The sequence below is a fragment of the Meriones unguiculatus genome, chromosome 15 (genome assembly GCF_030254825.1).
Source record: "Meriones unguiculatus strain TT.TT164.6M chromosome 15, Bangor_MerUng_6.1, whole genome shotgun sequence".
NCBI lineage: Eukaryota > Metazoa > Chordata > Mammalia > Rodentia > Muridae > Meriones > Meriones unguiculatus.
The window spans coordinates 7,504,711-7,523,679 of NC_083362.1; the positions used below are offsets into that span (position 1 = coordinate 7,504,711).

The 18,969-nt window shown below is 54.6% G+C and overlaps 1 protein-coding gene across 3 annotated transcripts in view; it reads right to left on the minus strand.

Moving 5' to 3' along the window:
• The window catches only part of Tecpr1 (tectonin beta-propeller repeat containing 1), a 27,680-nt gene extending 9,883 nt beyond the window's left edge, over window positions 1-17,797 (minus strand). Inside the window, exons 1-15 of one of the 3 annotated variants that reach the window (XM_060368113.1) lie at window positions 17,640-17,797; window positions 12,825-13,059; window positions 11,358-11,540; window positions 11,052-11,174; window positions 10,481-10,606; window positions 8,569-8,743; window positions 8,379-8,479; window positions 7,031-7,132; window positions 6,458-6,603; window positions 5,019-5,527; window positions 4,038-4,183; window positions 2,901-3,056; window positions 2,038-2,187; window positions 1,788-1,945; window positions 726-853 (exon numbers count right to left, since the gene is read on the minus strand). In XM_060368113.1, the coding sequence (XP_060224096.1) occupies window positions 726-853; window positions 1,788-1,945; window positions 2,038-2,187; window positions 2,901-3,056; window positions 4,038-4,183; window positions 5,019-5,527; window positions 6,458-6,603; window positions 7,031-7,132; window positions 8,379-8,479; window positions 8,569-8,743; window positions 10,481-10,606; window positions 11,052-11,174; window positions 11,358-11,540; window positions 12,825-13,049 (2,428 nt within the window). In that variant the 5' untranslated portion in view covers window positions 13,050-13,059; window positions 17,640-17,797. Of the gene's footprint in view, window positions 1-725; window positions 854-1,787; window positions 1,946-2,037; window positions 2,191-2,900; window positions 3,057-4,037; window positions 4,184-5,018; window positions 5,528-6,457; window positions 6,604-7,030; window positions 7,133-8,378; window positions 8,480-8,568; window positions 8,744-10,480; window positions 10,607-11,051; window positions 11,175-11,357; window positions 11,541-12,824; window positions 13,060-17,639 lie in introns of all 3 variants that reach the window. The other 2 variants (XM_060368114.1, XM_060368112.1) reach the window with 2 other exon arrangements.
• Window positions 17,798-18,969: the final 1,172 nt, after the last annotated feature.

An 18,969-nucleotide genomic window follows, 5' to 3' on the forward strand; every position in this document is an offset into this window, starting at 1 on the left:
TCGCGGTCCCACTGTCCCCTATCTCACACCCAGCAGGTGCCTGCCTGGGTCACCTTTTTAGCGAAGATGCCTTGATCCACACATGACCTCTGTGAGTCTGACCGTCCTCAGAGGTGGGACAGAGACCGGAGTGATTCCTGCCTCAAGCTCAGGGACCGTTCTCTGGCCTGCGAGGCCATATGTTATTAGCAGACCAAGTTCTACAGGGTCAGCTGCCATGGGGTGCCGGGGCTATGGCACAGAACATTCCATCTCAGAGTCTGCTCATGTCTACCTTCTACCCTAAACTTGGGGATCCCTGTGACGGGGGCGACTTGCTTTCCCTAAAGGCTTTGGAACTTGGCACAATGGGCTCTAGGGCTGCTCCAGGGGTCTCCTTCCCCCACCCCCCCATGGCTTCATCTATGAAATGAGGCGCTGAATAGACTAGAAGATCCTGGCAGCTGCTGTTCTAGAACCTTCACGTTCCTCTGCTCTGCTGGCGGGATTCCCAGAGGGCACTTCAGAGGCTAGGCCTGTTCTGAGCTCTCCAGCCCCATGGACTGGCCGGGGACTGCCCTCTGTGGAGGTTGGCAGCGGTGAAGGTCACCTGTCAGCCAGCTGTTAAGTGTCGGCACTGGGACAGCAGCCCTGGGCACTGGGAAGGGTGGCCAGATGGACAGTGGTGAGCTTACGCCAAAAAGGTTTAGGGAGCTACTCTGGCCAGCCTCGGGTGCCACCCTCACCTTGGAAGCAACCGCCTCCATAGCCGCCTGTATACACCCATGCTGTGTGGTCATAGCCAATTCCCCACACCACACCTCGGCCATTGGCCTCTATGATCCTCAAGTGGCCGCCCATCTGTCGCCAGAACCTGCAGGGGTGAGAAAAGCCCTTCAGCCCTGTCATCCAGCCTGTCGCCGCTGGATGTCAGAGCTCACATGACTAGGAACGACACACAGCCCATTTGATTCTAGAGAGAGCACAAAGCGGCACACAAGAGGCAGGGTGTCCCTAAGGTCTTGTCCCCCTTAGCCCTGAGCCCCACAGACCACGGGGCAGGGCCCAGCAGGCTAATCCACAGCGCTCCCCGCTCAGAAGCCAGGGCGTGGAGTTGGGACTGGCCACAGGGTGCTAGGTGCAGCCAAGCTTAAATGTCATGGCAGGGAGAGCGCAGGGAACGTGCCATTTAATCCTCTGTGCAAGGAACAGCGTGGCCAGATGGCTTCCAAGCCATCCCAGGGTGGCTACCTGGGGACAGCCACCTCCTCAGCAGGAGACTGGGCTGCTATTCTGTAGGCTTACTACGAAGCCAAGGATAACCTTGAACTTTAGACCCTCCTGTTTCCACCTCCCAGTACTGGGACCAAGGGCATGCGCCACCACACTCAGTTTATGGAGGTACTGGGGAACAAACCCAAGGTTTCTACATTCTAGGCAAACAACGGAAATGCTCCGCTCCCCCATGCTCTCTGTGGTTTTAAACGGGATCCCCCCTATCTAAAGTGGGCACCCATCCCCACTCTCCCCTGAGCTCTCTGCTCCTCTCCCAGGACCTTCACCCTGCGACCTGCTCCAAGCTCCGCTGCTTGGTGGGCACCACTGACCTCTAAGCCCAGCCTTGAACAGGCCCAGTGGGCCTCAGGGCCCAGGAAAGCGTCTACCCACCTTTCCGGCTAGTCGGTGAGAAGTGGCGGTGTGCGGGCTCAGGTCCCACTGGGGGGGCCCTGGGGCTTCGGGGCGTGGGGGGGGTATGAGGAGGGGATGGAAGGCCAGGCACAGGTCCATTTAGGGTACGGCCGACTCACATCTGGTCGCAGGGCAGCGGGTGCTCTCGGGCTTCCAGGTCTGGGCTGGGCTCACTCACAAAGATGTCACCCTTGCAGGTGACAGACCAGATGGCCTGTGGGGACGGGCGTCCATGGACTTTCCGGCTCTCACAGCAGGACAGGCTGAGCAGGGCGAGCTGGCGTGGGCACACAGCTGGTCACTGCCGGGCAGACTGAAGCCTGGGGGGGGCCTCTTCTCGCTACGCCCTCGCAACCCCCGATCACTCACCCAGTCGTTCATGTCCTGCTCCGTGACGGCAGCCAGGCGCACCGGCCACCTCTGTCGCGTCCTCTCGGGGGTGTAGAGGGCAAAGGAGTGCTTGGCTTCATTGAGTACGGGGACCAGCACAGTCACCTCATTCAGGAACACGTGCAGGTACTGCTTGGTTAGGGGGACACAGGAGGATGCGCCCTAAGCGAGGTGCCCAAGCGCTAATGCTGAAGCTCTATAGGATTCGAGAATGCTTTGGGGCTGACTAGCATGCACAAGGCCCTGAGTTCAATCCCCAGCACCGCGAAGACCAGGCATGGTGGTGCATTGAGAGCCCGTTTCTCACCTGCCCTTCTTTAAAAAAAAAAAAAATCTTTTGGCAGTTGACTGCCTGGCCCATATCAACAAGTGAGACAAGATTCATCTCCCCAACCTCTAGCCTCTTCTCAAAGGCATGTGACCCCATCGAGGCCAGCCTGGGCTACTAAAGCTACACAGAGGAAAAACAAAACAAACATGTGATCCCAGTATCTGGGTGGCTGACCTCTGAGGATGTGAGTTCAAGACCAACCTGGGCGACATGGTGAGATCCAAGCCAGGCTGGTCAACCTTAGTGAGGCTCTGTCTCAAATTAAAAAGGACTAGGAAAATACAGTGGTATTTGGATAAAAAAAAAAAAAAAAAAAGAAAAGAAAAAGAAAAAAAGCACCGCTGTTAAGAGGAGCGAGGCGGGGCCACAGCACAGGCTTCACACGTGCCCACATTGGGCTTCGCCAAGGAGGGCAGATTCGGGAGCCAGAGCCCTCTGTGTGTGCCCCTCTCTGGGAAGCCGCCCCTTGACGGCCCGGCCTCCTTCCCCGACACGTGCTTCCCGCCTGTACCTTCTTTTCCTCGTGGACCACGTAGTAGATGAAAAGGATGCTGTCGCGAGCCCCGTCATGCCCCGTGAACTGCTCCAGGGCCACACGGACGTCCACCCACTTGTGGGGTTTCCAGTCGCACCACCACTGCAGGGCCCCTGTCTTCACCCACACCGACTGTGGCACGGACAGCCGGGGGCGGTGGGAAAAGGTCACAAAGCAGCCCCTTCCCGGAGCCCTGGAGCCATTCTAGCCCTTGGTCTCCCCTTTGCCCCATCCTCTCCGCTTCCCCTCTCTTCCGTGTATGACCTCAGCGCCACAGTTGGACACTAGGTGGCGCCAGAGACATGGGCGTATTACCAATTTCTCAGGGTGAATACATTAGCCCATATTCTGGATAGGAAGAGGCCACCCCTGGCCCAAAGTCAGAGAGGGAGTCAAAGCTGGGCCTCAGGCTGCCTGAGTGCACAGTCCCACTTAGGACACGGGATAGAAGCTGTGGGCCAGCCTAGGCCAAGACTTCTACAGAAGACTAATCTTGTGGTCTATTTAATTTCTTGTTCCCTGGCCTGCTGTAGCATCTGGGGGTGGGTGGGTCTCTGCCTCAGAAGGTATGGGGCATGTCAAGCAGCGTGACCCTCGGGGAGGGCAGTGACGGCCCACAACCCCATTCTGACGCACTTCATCAAGATACAATTGGCTGTTTAGGCTCCCGGAAGGGGACAGAGAAGGTGACAGGATTCATCTTTCCCCTCCCTGTCTACCTCCCTCGGAGGATGCTGGGTTCCCAGGACCCATGTGGAATCCTGAAGGTGGTAGGGTCCCAAGAGAAGTCCTTGAGGATAGACCACCACCTCGATTCCCTATCCTCGGGTCTGCCTTGCGGCCGGGAAGCACTGCAGAGCATTGCAAGCGTGCATCTGCCTCCTCCCCACCTCAGCGCTGGCATACAGAAGAGGTCTCTAAATGAGCAGGGGCTGGGTGTGGTGGTGTGTGCCTGAGACCTCAGGAGGCTGAGGCAGCTGGATGACCACTGGGAGGCTAGCCTGGGCTACAGAATAAGTTCAAGACTAGCATGGGGGCACAGTGAGACGGGATCTGAAAAACAAAAACAAGCAGAGCGAGCGAGCGAGCGGCTCGCAGAGGGGCTGGGCCTACCTGCTCCACGGCCTGTTCGTAGTGCCTAAAGCTCTCCAGCTCCCGCTTGGTCCTTTCCGTGAGCTGCTGGAAGATCTGTTTCCTCCAGGCAGCAGTCTGGGCGGGTGTGATGGACAGGGACAGCGTCTGCACTGAGGGGGACAGGCCTGCAAGGGGCCAGAGCCTCAGGCCAGGTGCCATCCTGCCTGCAGCTGGCCAAGAGGTGGCGGCTCCCCACACCCCCATCCCTGTGAAGGCCCATCCTGACAGGCAACTTGACGGGATCTAGACTCTGGAGGAGTTCCCAGATTGGGTTAACTGAGGTGGGTGGCCTGAACAGAAAGGAGAACACGAGCCGAGCCCCAGCATTCATCCCTGCTTGCTGACTGTGGTAGCAGCACGATCTCTTCCATCAGGATAGACTGAATCCTTGAACTGCAAGCCAACATGAGCCCTCCCCCTAAACACTCCTCTGCTGGCATTTTCTCCCAGCAATGAGAAGGAAACTACAACAATCCAAGTCAGCCTATTTCTTAATTTTTTTCTTTTTTTCCTTCTTTTTGTGTATGTGACGATGGTGAGCTCTCTTAATCATTTCTCCACTTTTTTTTTTTTTGATCCAGGATCTCTCACTAAGCTTACAATTTTAGCTGCCTGGCCAGTCAGCCCACAGCACTGGGGTTTCAGATATAGATTGCCACACCCCATTTCCTTGCGGATTCTGCAGATCTGAACTCAAGTCCTCATGCTTGCAGAGCAGGCACTGTACTCACGGGGTCATCTCCCTGGCCCCAGTCTACCTGTTCCTGCTACCGGGTTCCAACCTACAAACCGTCCTTCCTCCCTGGAGCCTCCAAAGGCCGAGGACTGGCCTGAGGTCTCAGTTAAGCGGGTCGTGCTCCACAGAGCCTTCAAAGTACTGTCGCTGTACCTCAGGCTCCCCTGCACCTCACCACCCAGACTGCCAGGGGAACACTATGCCAGCCCCAGGAGCCCCCTCACCTGACTGGACAGTGAACCACTTGAGCATAGAGCCTGCCTCCACTGCACAGCCACCTCCAGACACCCAGGCCCACAGAGGACGGTCATCGGCCCCATAGGGTTCCTCCACGCCCAGCGGGAAGAGCCCCAGGGAGGAGAGGCCCGTGGCCTCAGGAAAGCTGGCAGCTGGTTGGTTAGATGCCCTCTTGGGCTCCTTTAGGTCAATGTTGGTCCAGGGCAGCTCAGCTGGGGTGGAGGTTGGACCGTGGCCTTCGTCAGAGCCAGTGGCCTCAGGAGCCTTCCCTTTGTCCTCAGCCAGGCAGGAGTGGGTCTCCATGCTTTGCTCAGCATTCCCGCTGGTCTCAGGGCCCTTGGACAGGCTCTCTTTGAGGTTCTTGGAATTGTCCAAAGATTCTTTGGGGAGAGGCTGTTCGGGGCCCTGTCTCTCGGCTTCCGAGGCGGCATCAGTGTCACTGGGTGCAGATTCCGTGCCGCTGCCCCTCACCTCATCACCGAAGAAGCAGCCAGCACTGGGGACAAAACAAGACAAACTCTCACTTCCTTGTGGAAGATGCGTTTTTGTCACTGTGACCAACCGTGTGAACTCAGGCAGGTTACAAGCGCCCTGAGCTCTTGTCTACCGCTGCACACACGGACTGTGCTTCCCACGGCAGAGACGGCAGAGACGTGTGCCCATTTTTAGATGGGCCGGGATATAGCTCAGTTGGTACGGTGGCTGCCTGGAAGGGGGTAGCCCTGAATTTGATCCTCAGCACCCACTAAAACTAGGTGTGATGTCTGGAGCACAAGCTTTCATCCCAGCTTGGAGGAGGTTGAGGCAGGAGTTTGAGGCCATCCTCCGGTTGCCTGGAACACACTCTCTAGCTCAGGCTACCCTTGACTTTATGGCGATCCCAAGTGCGAGGGCGAGAGGCGTACACCACCACGCTCCCCTGGAGCGCTCTGTTCTTGAGACAGGTTCTTCTGCGGCCCAGGGTGGGGCTCAAACTCATTATATGACCATGGATGAGGACGTTAAACTCCTGATCCTCCTGCCTCCATCTTCCAAATGCTGGGATTACAGGTGCACACCACCACAGCCAGGACACGTGGTGTTGAAGATGGAACCCAGAACTTCCTGCATGCTAGGCAAGCATTGCTCCAACTGAGCACCAGCTCTCTGCTATCTTCCTGATCAGGGTAAAATATACCTGTGGGTTTTCTCCTCCTCAAAATCATCTTAAAATACAAAAGGGCTGGAGCGTAGCCCTGGACTTAACTCCCACCCTGCAATAATAATAATAACAGTAACAGTAATAATAATACCAACAAAGACAGAAGGAAGAAGAATATACCTGTGGTTTTTTTCCCTTCCTCTTCCTCCTTCTGTCTTTGCCCCACATGAGGCCACACACAGTCTGTTCCACCCAGCTCCTCTGGGCCCTCCTACCCCTTGGCACCTGAGGAGACTGGACGAGCTGCCGGAATGTGACCGGTCACTTTCTCGGCCCACGATGATGGCCTTCCATGTCTTCCCGCTGAGCTCACTGGGAGTGACACCTTGCCGGAAGTACACAGCTCGGTCCTCACAGCCGATACCCCAGACCTAGAACAAACAGGGGTGTTACTCGGCGGCACGTACTACCCCTCTCACCAGGCGCTGGGGAAGAGCAGAGTGTTCGGTAGGACTGCAGGGCAGGTAAGCAAATGCAGGCAGGAGTCCCCTTCTCAGGGCATGGGGACATGCACGTGTGTGGGGGTCAGGACCAGGATGCTAGGTGACCGCAGAGATCCAACGCTACCTTCCTGTATCTACAACGCGTGCTCCACCCTTCCTCACTCACAGACCACCCTGGAGGGTCCTTAGTGAAGTGACCCTGAACCTGGTAAAGACCCTGGAGTACCAGCCCCCAGTGCACGGCCAGACTCTTCTCGGTGCCAGCGGTGCCTAGAACCCGGGACAGGAGGGACAGGAGGACGGCGGGCGATGGGTGAGCTGTAGCAGAAGTCCCACGAACTACGCGCATGCCTACCTGGTCATTCAGCCCCACGTTCACCATTGTCATTTCTCCAACCATCTCGATCCAGCTGGTGCCGCAGGGGTTGTGAGAGTTGACGCCCCTCCGGAACCACACCTAGACAATCAGGAGGAAGCATGCAGTCCTGGAGATCTCTGGAGAGAGAGGGAGGGGTGTGTGTGTGTGTGTGTGTGTGTGTGTGTGTGTGTGTGTCCACCTTGTTTTTTTGAGACAGGGTCTCTTGCTAACCTAGAACCTGCAAAGCAGGCTTGGATGGCTGGGCTGCAGGCTCTAGAGAGACACCCATGCCCACCTCCCTGGCACTGGGATTACAAGCACACACCAGCATGCCTCTTGCTTACGTTGGTTCTAGGGCTGGAAGTCAGGTCCTCGTGATCACAAGACAGTGTTTTACCTACTGAGGAACCAACTCCTGATCTGAGGAAGACCTTTTCATTGTATTTGCACTTGTTCACTGTTTTGTGTGTGTGTGTGTGTGTGTGTGTGCGAGAGAGAGAGAGAGAGAGAGAGAGAGAGAGAGAGAGAGAGAGAGAGAGGGGACCATGTGCCATAGCTTGCATGTGGAGGTCAGAAGGCAACCTGTGGGGTCGGTTCTCTCCCCCCGCCACGTGGGTCCTAGGCATTGGACTCAGGCTGTCAGCTTAGTAAGCGGCAGGCAGCTTCACCCACGCGTCATTTTCCTGGCTCATTCTAGAAACCCTTTTTAAAGTACGGGGTTGGTAGGAATGGCCCCTACATGGAGAATGAACTCACAGTTGACAAGACCCTAGCTTCCTTCCCTCAGCACAACAGACAGGGAGATGACAGACGGACTTCACAAAGCACATAAGACTGGTTAACCTGACTGAGGCTGCCTCTCAGAAGATACAAGTGACAAAGAAGAAAAGAGAAGCACTTAATTGGCAGAGGTTGCTGGCATATTGGCTTCTGAATATCTGAAATGTATGGCCTATAGGATAATAAACGTGGTTGTTCAGCATTTTAGTCTAGGGGGTGTGAGTGAGGGTACAAGCCAGCATCGAACATTCTGGAGATGGGTGAGGATTTCAACAGCAGGAAAGCTCACAGCAGGGGCCAGAGAGGGGGCTCGGCTGGCAGAGGAATTGCATAGCATGCACGAAGCCCAGGGTTTGGTTCTCCAGCACTTATCAACCAGGCATGATGGCACACGCTTGTAACGTGAACGGGAGGGTCGGCAGATTAAGGCCAGCCTCTGCACATACTAAGTTTAGGATGCCATCTCAAAAAGAAAAAGACTCACAGGCCTTGCACGACCCTCACAAGGGGCAGAAACAGTTGGTGTTGAGTGGCGCCCAATCCCCACCCCAGCTCCAGCTCTTACCTTGCGGTCCTTTGTGATGGCCCAGACCACACTGACTCCCGCAGAGACGTGCATGATACCATTTTCAGAAGCAGGAGGCTCCACGATGGACCAGGAACTTCCTGCCAGTCCCCAAAGAAACCCAGGCAGCCTCCGTCAGCCCAGAGTCTGGAGGGCAGGCATCCCCACGTCCTGCTCCGGGGGTGGCTACCTTTCGGGCTGTTCCTGCAGATCCCTTCTCTGACCAGAGCCTGCCCCTCCCAGAGGGTGGCCCACACAAGGTCGTGGGGCCCACAGCTGATCTGGACCACCTCCCCCGGGGTCTCCACGAGAGACCAGGAAGAGCCTTCTGGGTTGGGGTGGCTGACATCCTCTCGGTACCACACCTAGGAGGGAAGAAGAAAGCAGCGACAAGTCTATCGTTCACACATGGGCCTCTGACACACACACACACACACCTTCACTGGGTAGACCTCCATTCACACGCACACCTCGGTGAGAAGGTGCAAAGCCTGGATTTTGGTGGGCCTAGGGAGACAGACCTATGCACTGAGTGCTCATCAGCTCCCGGCAGCCCATGAAACCTGTGCCCCCTAGTGGCAATGTGTTCCCAGGACTCCTGACACAAGAGAAGGCACAGTCTTGGCAGTTTAGGGAGGGGAAACCCAATGTCTAAAATGTTCACTTCTTTTGCCCTTTAACCTGAATAGTTTCGACTGAATAGAAACTCTTTCCCCACATTTTTGCCACCGATTGTTGTCCATTGTTTCATTATTTTCTTGATGACAGCCATTCAGTCTCCAGGGAGATGGAATCTCAAAGCAGTCTTGTGTATGTGTGTGTGTGCGCGTGTGCGGTGTGTGTGTACATGTTCGTGTTTTTGTATGATCACACATGTATGCAGCTGATAGAATGGGTTCTAGAGTGGAGATGGACAGCACACACCTATGCAACTGATTCAGATCAGGCAGACATTAGGGAAGACCAGTTTCAGAGAGCCATCTGCAGACCGGGGTCCCGAGCTTCTCTGGTCTTGCCAACCTATACCCTTATGATGGGCCCTGCAGGACCAGCCCTGGGAAGCCTCCCTTTCGCTACCAAGTGGGCAGCGTCAGAGAGTAAGTCTTTCCTTTCTGGAGCACAGGGCCCGGAAGCCACTTCTGCTGGGTCGTAGGCTTGGTGCCGGGCGACGCTGGCTCACAGCTGACATTCAGGGAACACAAACTCAGCTCTGTGGACACTACCCTCCCTCTGCATCCAGGTGGGCTATCTCAGGCTAGCACTCTGCGTGGCTCCTCTCCACCATCTTCCAGCAAGGCTGAGAGGAAATGAGGGCGGCTTCACCCAAACCTGAAAGAGCATGACCCCAGCCAAAGGCAAGCCTGCTGAAAATAATGCACTTTGGCTGTTCTGAAGTCAGTGGGGACTTGTGGTTAATGCAGGAGTTTCTGAATGATCATAATGTAGGAGCTAAAACCGTGAGGAAGGCATCAGACCCCGATGCTTGGGACCATCTTTGGTCCTTTTGCCATCCAGGCTTGGCTTTTTTCCCCTCCCACAAACTCTATAAAAAAAAGATTTCTCTTTAAATATGCATTTATCCATCACTTACTCATCTATATACCTACCACCCACCCAGTCATCTGTCCACCCACTCGCCCACCCACCATCCGTCATCCACCCACCCACAAGTCTTCTATCCATTTATTCACATCTACTTACCATCCCTCCATCCCCCCATCCTCCCATCATCATTCATCTAGCTACACACCATCAATCTATCCACACGTCAACCATCCATCCACCCACACATCCACAGTGCCCCTAAAACACGGAAGGAGGAGCTGGCAGGGAGCCCAGAATCTGTCCAAGGAGACAAGACTGGTAACATCTGAGCCCGAGCTGTGCTAGGAGGACCGGTCCCAAGGCTTCTGGGCAGGTGTTGTGAAGTCTGCTAACTTTCTGCCTAGCAGGAAGTCCCATTTCCAGGGACAGCAGGCAGTGAGCTCTCTTCCTCCTCCCTGGGGAACCCCGGAACCACTCCAGCCCATGCCTGGCCTCCTTCACCATGTCAAATCGTGGCGGTAGTGGGGGCGGTGGTGACGGTGGCAGCACGGACTTACCTTTCCCTGCAGGGATACGGCCCACACAGACAGGCGGCCCACAGGTTCATCCGTGACCTCCCACCCACCCACGGACAGGTCATTGAAGGGGTCAGGAAGTTCCTTGGGGTCATCCTTTGAGGGGATCTGAAATGAAGGGTGAGAAGCAATGGCTGTCATTCCCCAGTGACCCTTACTGTGTCACTCTGTCTCCAGTCCTTCCGCCCTCGGCTCACTCCATGCTGCCTGACCGACATGAGGGAGGCAGCCGCGAGATTAGCGGCCTGTGTATCTGGCCATGGATACTCTGTTCTGTCCCTGCCAGCAGACACCAGACCCGAGCCACTGCTTTGGAGTTGAGTTGTGGGGAAAACCACTAGTTAGGGGAGGGGACACGTACAAAAAGACAGTTCTGTGCTAACTCTGGCCCGTGTGGCCATCTCCCAAATGAGGGGACTTGTGGGCTGGCCACAAGGCTCTGTGACAGGTCCCAGGGTGGGCATGGTACCCCCTTCTGCCCTGGTGTGGGGATGGGAATGCCTATCTGGTACCCCCCAGGCCCCACCCCCAGGCCACATTTAGGCACAATGACCTTGGCCCAGGTGTCCCGGGATTTGTATCTCCTATACCGGATCCACTTCCGCCTTCGAACGCATGAATTCCACTTCTTGTCTCTAGTGTAGGTGGCGGGGAAGTCCATAGCATAAGTCCACCCCTAAAAGACCGAGGTGGGAGCCTTAACTCTCTTGGTGGGGGAGGAGATGGAATCTGAATTGCTGGGAAGGTGAGGAATGAAGGGAGGGAGGGAGGGAGGAAGTCTGATGTCCCACACCAACGGGGAGGGTAGCCCTGGGGAACAGGCTGAGCCCAAGCCATGGAGGGTACTGAGTTCACCTACCCCTTTCTCGGTGGGCTCCCCTCCAAAATTCTCATCCACGTACCAGTCTGATTCCCACTCCCAGTGTGGCGAGGGCAGGGCTACCCCGTCCAGTGGCCGGTGCTGGAGCCCACTCACGTCACTCCACGACCAACGGTCACTCGGCAGAAGCTTCTCACAGAAGCCTCCCATGGGGTTCCAACGCTGAGGCCAGAGGACACAGAGATGGCCTTAGGATGAGCCAGGCGGGAGAGGACCTGCGAGGACGTAACCCCTCCAGGCCTAGGGTCCCACTGGCTCATCTGGGGGACTCAAGACATAGGATCCTTTTCAGGAAAAAAAGCCACAGGGCCCCGCAGGGTGGAGCACTCACCCGGCACCACAGTGCTCGGAGGACACAGGACGAGGACTCCCCATCCTGGGCGTCTGAGAACCACATAAGCCCACCCTCCCAGGCCTCCCAGAGAGCCTTCCAGGTCAGAGACACAACCAGGACCCCAGCTCCACAGACCCTGGGTACTGTAAAACTTGGGATTTAAAAAAATATGTATTTACTTGTTTATTGAATGTGAGAGAGAGCGAGCGAGCGCGAGAGCGCGAGAGCGCGAGAGCGCGAGAGAGTGAGTGAGAGAGTGAGAGAGTGAGAGAGTGTGTGAGAGTGTGTGTGAGAGTGTGTGTGAGAGTGTGTGTGAGAGTGTGTGTGAGAGTGTGTGTGAGAGTGTGTGTGAGAGTGTGTGTGAGAGTGTGTGTGAGAGTGTGTGTGAGAGTGTGTGTACAGATGCATGTGTGGAAGTCAGGACAATTCTTAGGAGTCAGAGCTCTCCTACCAGTGTGGGATTGGGAAATGAAGTGACTAGTCAGACCTGAATGCAAGCACCTCTATCCACGGAGCCATCTCACTGGCCCAAAACTTGGGGTTGATTGGCTGATGGCAGTGTTGAAGTTTGAATCCAGAGCTTCATGCTGTGCAGGTAGACAGGTACTCTGCCACTGAGCCATGCCCCTATAGGCGTCCAAAACTTCGATTTTTTTTTTAATTAAAGATAGGAGTTAATCTAGCTCAGGCTGGCCCTGACTCCACGATGTGATGACCTTGAGCTTCTGATCCTCTAGTCTCCGTCTTTCCCTGTGCTAGGATGACAAGCATGCTCACTGAGCCGACGCAGTTCTGGGGATTATAGAGGCAGCATACGTGCTGAGCAACTGACCTAGGTCTCCAGTCTGTTCCTCTCCCTTTCCCTGCCATGCCTTTTTGAGGTAGTCTAGCTACACAGCCCAACTTGGCCCTGAACTCATGATTCCCTTGCCTTGCCACAGCCTCCCAAATGCTGGGATTATAGGCGTGTGCCACAGCTCCCAGGGCAACTCAGATCTTAAATGATGTGAATTATGGGATGCCGGGGAGACTGGAGTCCCAGTTCTCTCCTCAGCTCCTTGTAATTAATGCTGCTGACCACCTCAGCAACTGCACACACCCCCCAACGTTACCTGGTTCTCGTAGGCCTCCTCTCGGTGGCGGATGGGCACCTCGCTGGAGCACACGTACAGGTAGACCTGGTTGTCGCAGGCGATGCCCCAGCAGCACTGGGTGGCTGCACTGACCCGCTTGAACTCCATCTGGACATCTTTGCAAAGCTCCCAGTACTGGCCGGCCGTGGACAGGGTATATACTCTCCCAAAGAGGTCCACTGCCCACAGCACAGAGGTGGGCATGGCCACAGTGCTGCGGGAAAGTCAGGGATAAGAGAAGAGACGTCAGTGTCATGGCCCCTGGACCAGGGGCATCGTGGGAACCCTGTGTGCAGACTGTATCACACCACACATGGCAAAATGGAATCCAGAGACACAGGAAGCAGTCACCATAGCAACCAGAAGCAAAACATGTCTTCCAGTATAAACTTCTGTCTTCATTCTCATTATGGGGAAGCTTTGATGGTTTTAGTCTGAGACAGAGTCTCATGTACCCCAGGCTGGTCTCAAATTTACTAGGCAGCTAGGATGATCCTCCTGCCTCTACTTCCCAAGAGCTGGGATTACAGGCATGCACTACCACACCCAGTTTATGTGGTGCTGCCTAGCATGCAAGAAGGGCCTGCTCTCAGCAGGGCGGTGGTGATGCCTGCCTTTAATCTCAGCACTTGGGGGGCAGAGGCAGGTGAATCTCTATGAGTTCGAGGCCAGCCTGGTCTACAGAGCAAGTTCCCGGATAACCAGAGCTATGTAGAGAAACCTGTCTCAGAAAACCAAAAATAAAGAGTAAATAAAAGTGCTGGTTTCTACCTCCAGCATCCTACAGACTAGGTGTGGCTCATGCCTGTAACCCCAGCACTCGGAAGGCAAGTAGAAGGCATGCCTAAGCTACATGAGAACCTGTCGAGAGTCTAGCTTGGGAAATGGAGATACTAGGAAAATAGTTTATCTGGGGACCTACAGGCTGCTCTACTCTCACAGTGTGCCGTAGGCACGGGGGCGCTCCAGAAGGCACTGCCAGTGTGATGAGGGCTGGAGATGGAACAAATCTGAAAATAGGACCATCTGCCTCAGGCAGAATCAGCTCTTTTGGAACCCAGAGGCAGACGGGGCCAAGTTTTAGAAACTTCCATGACCTGAAGTACACAGATTCCAGGAGGGGGACTAGTCATGAGAATAAAGTGATGGGGAGGGGAGGTTGAGTGCTCCCTGACAACCAATGGCATCGTCAACTGCAGGCGCTCTCTTTTTCCCTCTCTATCGTACACGTACGTACGTACACACACACACACACACACACACACACACACACACACACGGGGTGGGGTAGGAATCGGTATGCTAGCTTTCTGGGATCATCGGAAAAGCATCCCTGTCTACAGACCTTAGTTGGGGCCCAGTGGCAGTTCCTCTGGGCCAGGCCTGAAAGTCCCTCTACCCATTCATAGTGACTGAGTATTAACAGTTGCCAGAACATCCAAAATTTGAGGCCTAGCTCCATTACTTCTCCTCTTCATTTCGTTTGGTTTTGTTTCTCACGTAGTTCAAGGTGGCCTGGAACTCAATGTGTAGTAACGGATGATCTTGACCTCCTAACTCCACCTTCCAAGGGACGGGCTTACAGGTGCACATCCGAAATAGTGGCTCCTATCACCAAAGCTAACCATCCCCTCTACCTTGACAGAGTAATAACGCGAGACAATCAGAAAGGAGTAGTGATCCACTTCCTAAGAGCTAACACACACCCAGAACTCACAATAAACACTGTCCGGTATCCCACACGACCTGTGACCACCACTTAGCTCACATTACCACTGACACACAACTATTAATCACTCATCTCAGCTCTTGTTTAAATGTTTGAGTCCAGGCTGTCCTAGACCCCATAGTCTTTCTGCCCCAGCCTCTCTGGTGCTGGGATGACAGGCTCTCTGCTGTCTTAGCAGGCTCCTATCTCCTGAGGAGAGAAATCAAGCCAGAGGTGGGCAACACAGCTCAGTAGGTAAAGGCCACCTGCCACACAAGGCTGGCAATGCCACCTCAACCTCCAGAACCCACACAAAGTAGAGAACCAAGGATACAAAGTTGCCCTGTGATTACCAGTACGTACACATGCAAACACAAAATATTAACAAATATTTTTAAAAGAAAATAAGCTGGGCAGTGGTGGTGCACGGCTTTAATCCCAGCACTCTGGAGGCCAAGGCAGGTGGATCTTTTGCGTTTGAGGCAGTTCCAAGACAGCCAGAGGGTACATAGAGAAGGAAGGAAAGATAAATTTCAAGGCAGCCAGGGCGCTGCACATTAGGTTTCAAACCCGGGTCAAATGGCTGAGGTGCCTATTTAACATATCAAAGAACATTGGCTGCCACATTGTTCTTCCCTATCCCCGAGTCCCTGTTTCAGGGCCCTCCTGGCTGTTATATCCCACTCTCTATCCTAAACTTCTCCAGCCCAGAGGCCTGGGCTGTGCTTCCCCATATAATCCAACATTTTGGTTACCGGCCTTCTTTGTACCTTTGGGCCTCCTGGCTGCTAAACCTGGTTCCCCTCTCTCCCTTTTCTTCTCCCTCTCCACATGGCTCAGGGTCATGTCCACTCCAGACTCTCCCAGATGTCTCTGCCTCTGTTCTCCCACATACCTTTACTAAACCTTCTCCTCCACCACACCTAAGACCAGTCATATTTTTCCCTTTTATTTCTCTCTCTTTTTTTTTTTTTATTTATCACACGCCTGTAGTTCCAGCATGTCTGAGACAAAAATAGGATGAGGAATTCAAGGCCAGCCTAGGCTACATAGTAAGATTCTGTCTCAATGTCTCCTCCAAAAACCACCCACAATTCAGTGCATAACAATCAGTTAAATCAAGCTGAGCCTGAAGTAAAGGTAAACAATCAATTAAATCAAGCTGAGCCTAACCTCAAAAGGTAAAAGATGTATTTGAAACACTTTCCTTCAGATAAATGACTAAGCAATAATTTTCTTTCAGCCATAATTGAAGCTTCTGGGCAGTTAATGGAATACTGGGCTGCAGTCAGAATAGAGGAGGCCCAGGCATCAGTCACTCCTGAGCTAAAGGCCATACGGGGTAAACAGCCTTGGCCAACCGAAACTCCTCCATGGGACGAACCCCCAATTTGCCACTTCCTGTGAGATCACCAGGCAACCTGACTTGGGTCATGGGGTCACAGGACTCTTGAAGTGGGTGTGTAGAAGTCTTGTGATTCTGGGATCCTGAGCTATCTTTGCTTTGCAGAAGCGAAGGGACAGAGAAAATATATCCACGGAAAAAACCTCAACTTTTACCTCTAAAAACCTAGCTCAGTCCTTCAGCCATTTGGTTAAGAAGACTCACCATCACAAAAGGAATCTGCCTTTCTGGGTCAGTTTATTCACAGGTCCCTACAGAGACCAAAAACCAGCCCGGTGTGGTGGCACATGCCGTGAGCTCGGCACCTGGAAGGGTAAGGCAGGATTGCGGAATCCGGGCTAGCCTGGCCTACATAGTGTGCCCCGTCTCAAAAAACAAAGGGAGCTGGGAAAATGGCTTACTTGGTAAAGCACTCACCCTGTAAGGAGGACGCGAGTTCAACCCATGGTTTAAAAAATAAATAAAAGTGTGTGTATGTGTGCTGGGGGCGGGGCGGCCAGCCTCCTGGCTGATGAGGTAGGACACCTGCCGTCTAGCTGGACAGCCTAAGTTTGATCCCTGGGATCTACGGTGGAAGGAGGGAACCCACTCCTGCAAGTTGTCTGCTGATCTCCACACGTGAGCTCTGGCAAGGGTGAGAGCACACGCACAGACGAACACACCACACACACCACAAATAACAGATGTAAAAATATGTTTAAGTGAGGCCTAACGGCTCCTGCTTATAATCCCAGAGCTGGAGAGGTGGACCCTTGGGTTTCCCTGGCTGATTAGCCGAAGCCTAATCAGTGAGGCCAGGCTAATGAGAAATCCTGTCTTTAAAAAAACCAAGGTGGTGCAGGTTGACCTCCAGCGCTACACCCACATAGGCATCTGCGCACACACAAAGACTGAAGAAAAAAAAAAAAAAAAGCCCAGGGCAAGCAGCGGTAGCAGATGGCCCCCAGGCCACAACACAGCACAAGGAAGCAGCAGAGCCTTTACCTCTCCGGAATCTGCCTTAGGGCTGTCTCCCCCTTGCAAAACTCGTTCCTGTCTGGTGTGCACTGGTTATTAAAGTTGTTTCCTGGCTGCCAAGCGCAGGGACTACTCCACAGCGGTGTCAGGGTTAAAAGGAGAGGGAACAGCAGGGCTATGGGAGTAGGGGCCCTCCTGGAGAATAAACAGAGTCCGCCCAGCCCCAGCGGGCAGGAAGCGTCCTGGCTTTCAGCCAGGTCCCGCACTTGGGCGACAGGTGGGTCCACTGCCCTGCCATCAGGAGCATATGTCTGAGCTGTAGGGCCCTGACCATCTGCCTACACTAATCCCAGGGCAAGGAGATTTGCTCCCGCAACGTAAAGGGGAGAGGCTACGGACAGGCCCCCCGGACGCTCCATTTCTCTAAATCACGCAGGCTCCACGACCGGCTTCTTCAAATCTCTGCCGTCCTAAGGCTGCAGGGGGGGGCGCGCTGCGAAGCGGGCGCCTGGGCCGGCGTTTGGGGGTTCCAAGGCAGAGGTGGGGACACTGCCTTGCAGGTGTGCCGCAGGGAACACAGGTAGTCCCTCTCCTTCCCTCGATCATCCCAGCAGACGCAGCCAGTGGAGGAGGGGAAGCGGGACACTGGGGGGGCACCCCTGCTCTGCGCCACCCCAGTCTCCCGCTGGAGTCCCCACAGCGCTGTCACCGATGCTACCCTTACCTGGGCCCACGCCCGGCGGGGCGGGCTCCCACTGGAAGCTCCTGAACTCCTACGGTAGAGCTACGGCCCGGCCCTCCCCGGGCCTCAGGCGAGAGGGCGGGCCGGAAGCAATAACCAATCCAGCGATGATTGGCCAGACACACAGTGACGCAGTAGCCTGGGAGCTCTGGATTGACTGCTGCACTCAGCGGCAATCTTCCCGACCGTGGGCGGGGAGCATGCGCACTCCCGAGGCCGCGCGGTTCCGAGGGCCAGCCAAGCGCTGTGTGAGGAGGTAAGGCGCAGATTGCTGCGACCCTTCCCTCAGGACTCTGGCTGCCGAGCGGTGCAGGCCCGTGGAGACTCGAGAGACTCAGGCGAGCAGGTTGGAGCGCTGGAAGGGATGACCTGAGGAATGCTGGCAGGTGGGGATGCACCCGACCTGGGACCAGCAGAAGATGTGCCGTGACTCGATGACGCCTCGAAGCTGGTGCTTCAGACTTGAGGCTTTTGGGGAGGAGTCCTGGAACTGCGACCTTTGTGACTGTCAGGGTATTTATTGCTCGGTTTCTTGGGGTGGCAACCTAAATAGATGGAGCATAATATTAATGCCGATATCTGTTTCTTGGATATACTGATATCTTCCCACTTTGTTGCAAGAATTCCTTCCCTGGAGAGAGATTTAAAAAAAAAAAAAATGTCTTCCTACTCCTAAGATCCCAATGATGGGCTGGAGAGATGGCTCAGTGGTTTAGACTATCCTCTGCTTGTCCAGAGGTCCTGCGTTCAATTCCCAGCACCCCCATGGTGGCTCACAATCATCTATACTGGGATCTGGTGCCCTCTTCTGGAGTGCAGGTGTACATGCAGAGAGAGCACTTATAGATGTAAAAATAGATAAATTAAAAAAAAAAGATCCCAATGACAAACCAGTGTACCAAAGTTCATCCTGTGGAACCAGCGGGTTATTAATGGGCTTTTAATCTCCCGTAGCCTCTGTACTCTAGCACCTCCTAAGACCCCATGCAATTAGAGCATACACTTGGCTGTGGGGAGCAGCTGAGGTGAGGGTCCAACGACCTTCCCCTCCGAGTCTGGCCACTTACTGGCATGCAGAGCCGACCTGATAACGATGGCAGAGGCTTTGCTCCGAGGACCTCATCCTACAACCCACTTTGACCTCCCCAATAATCAAAAAACAAAAACAAAACAAAAACAGAGCCGCCGTCCTTGGTGAAAGTGCTCACGTCCTGGTTTATGGTCTGATCAGCGGGTGTTGCCCTGCCACACGCTTCTTCCGTGGTGTGCTTCCTTGCTAGGGACCTACAAGCAACACAGGGAGCTACGGCCT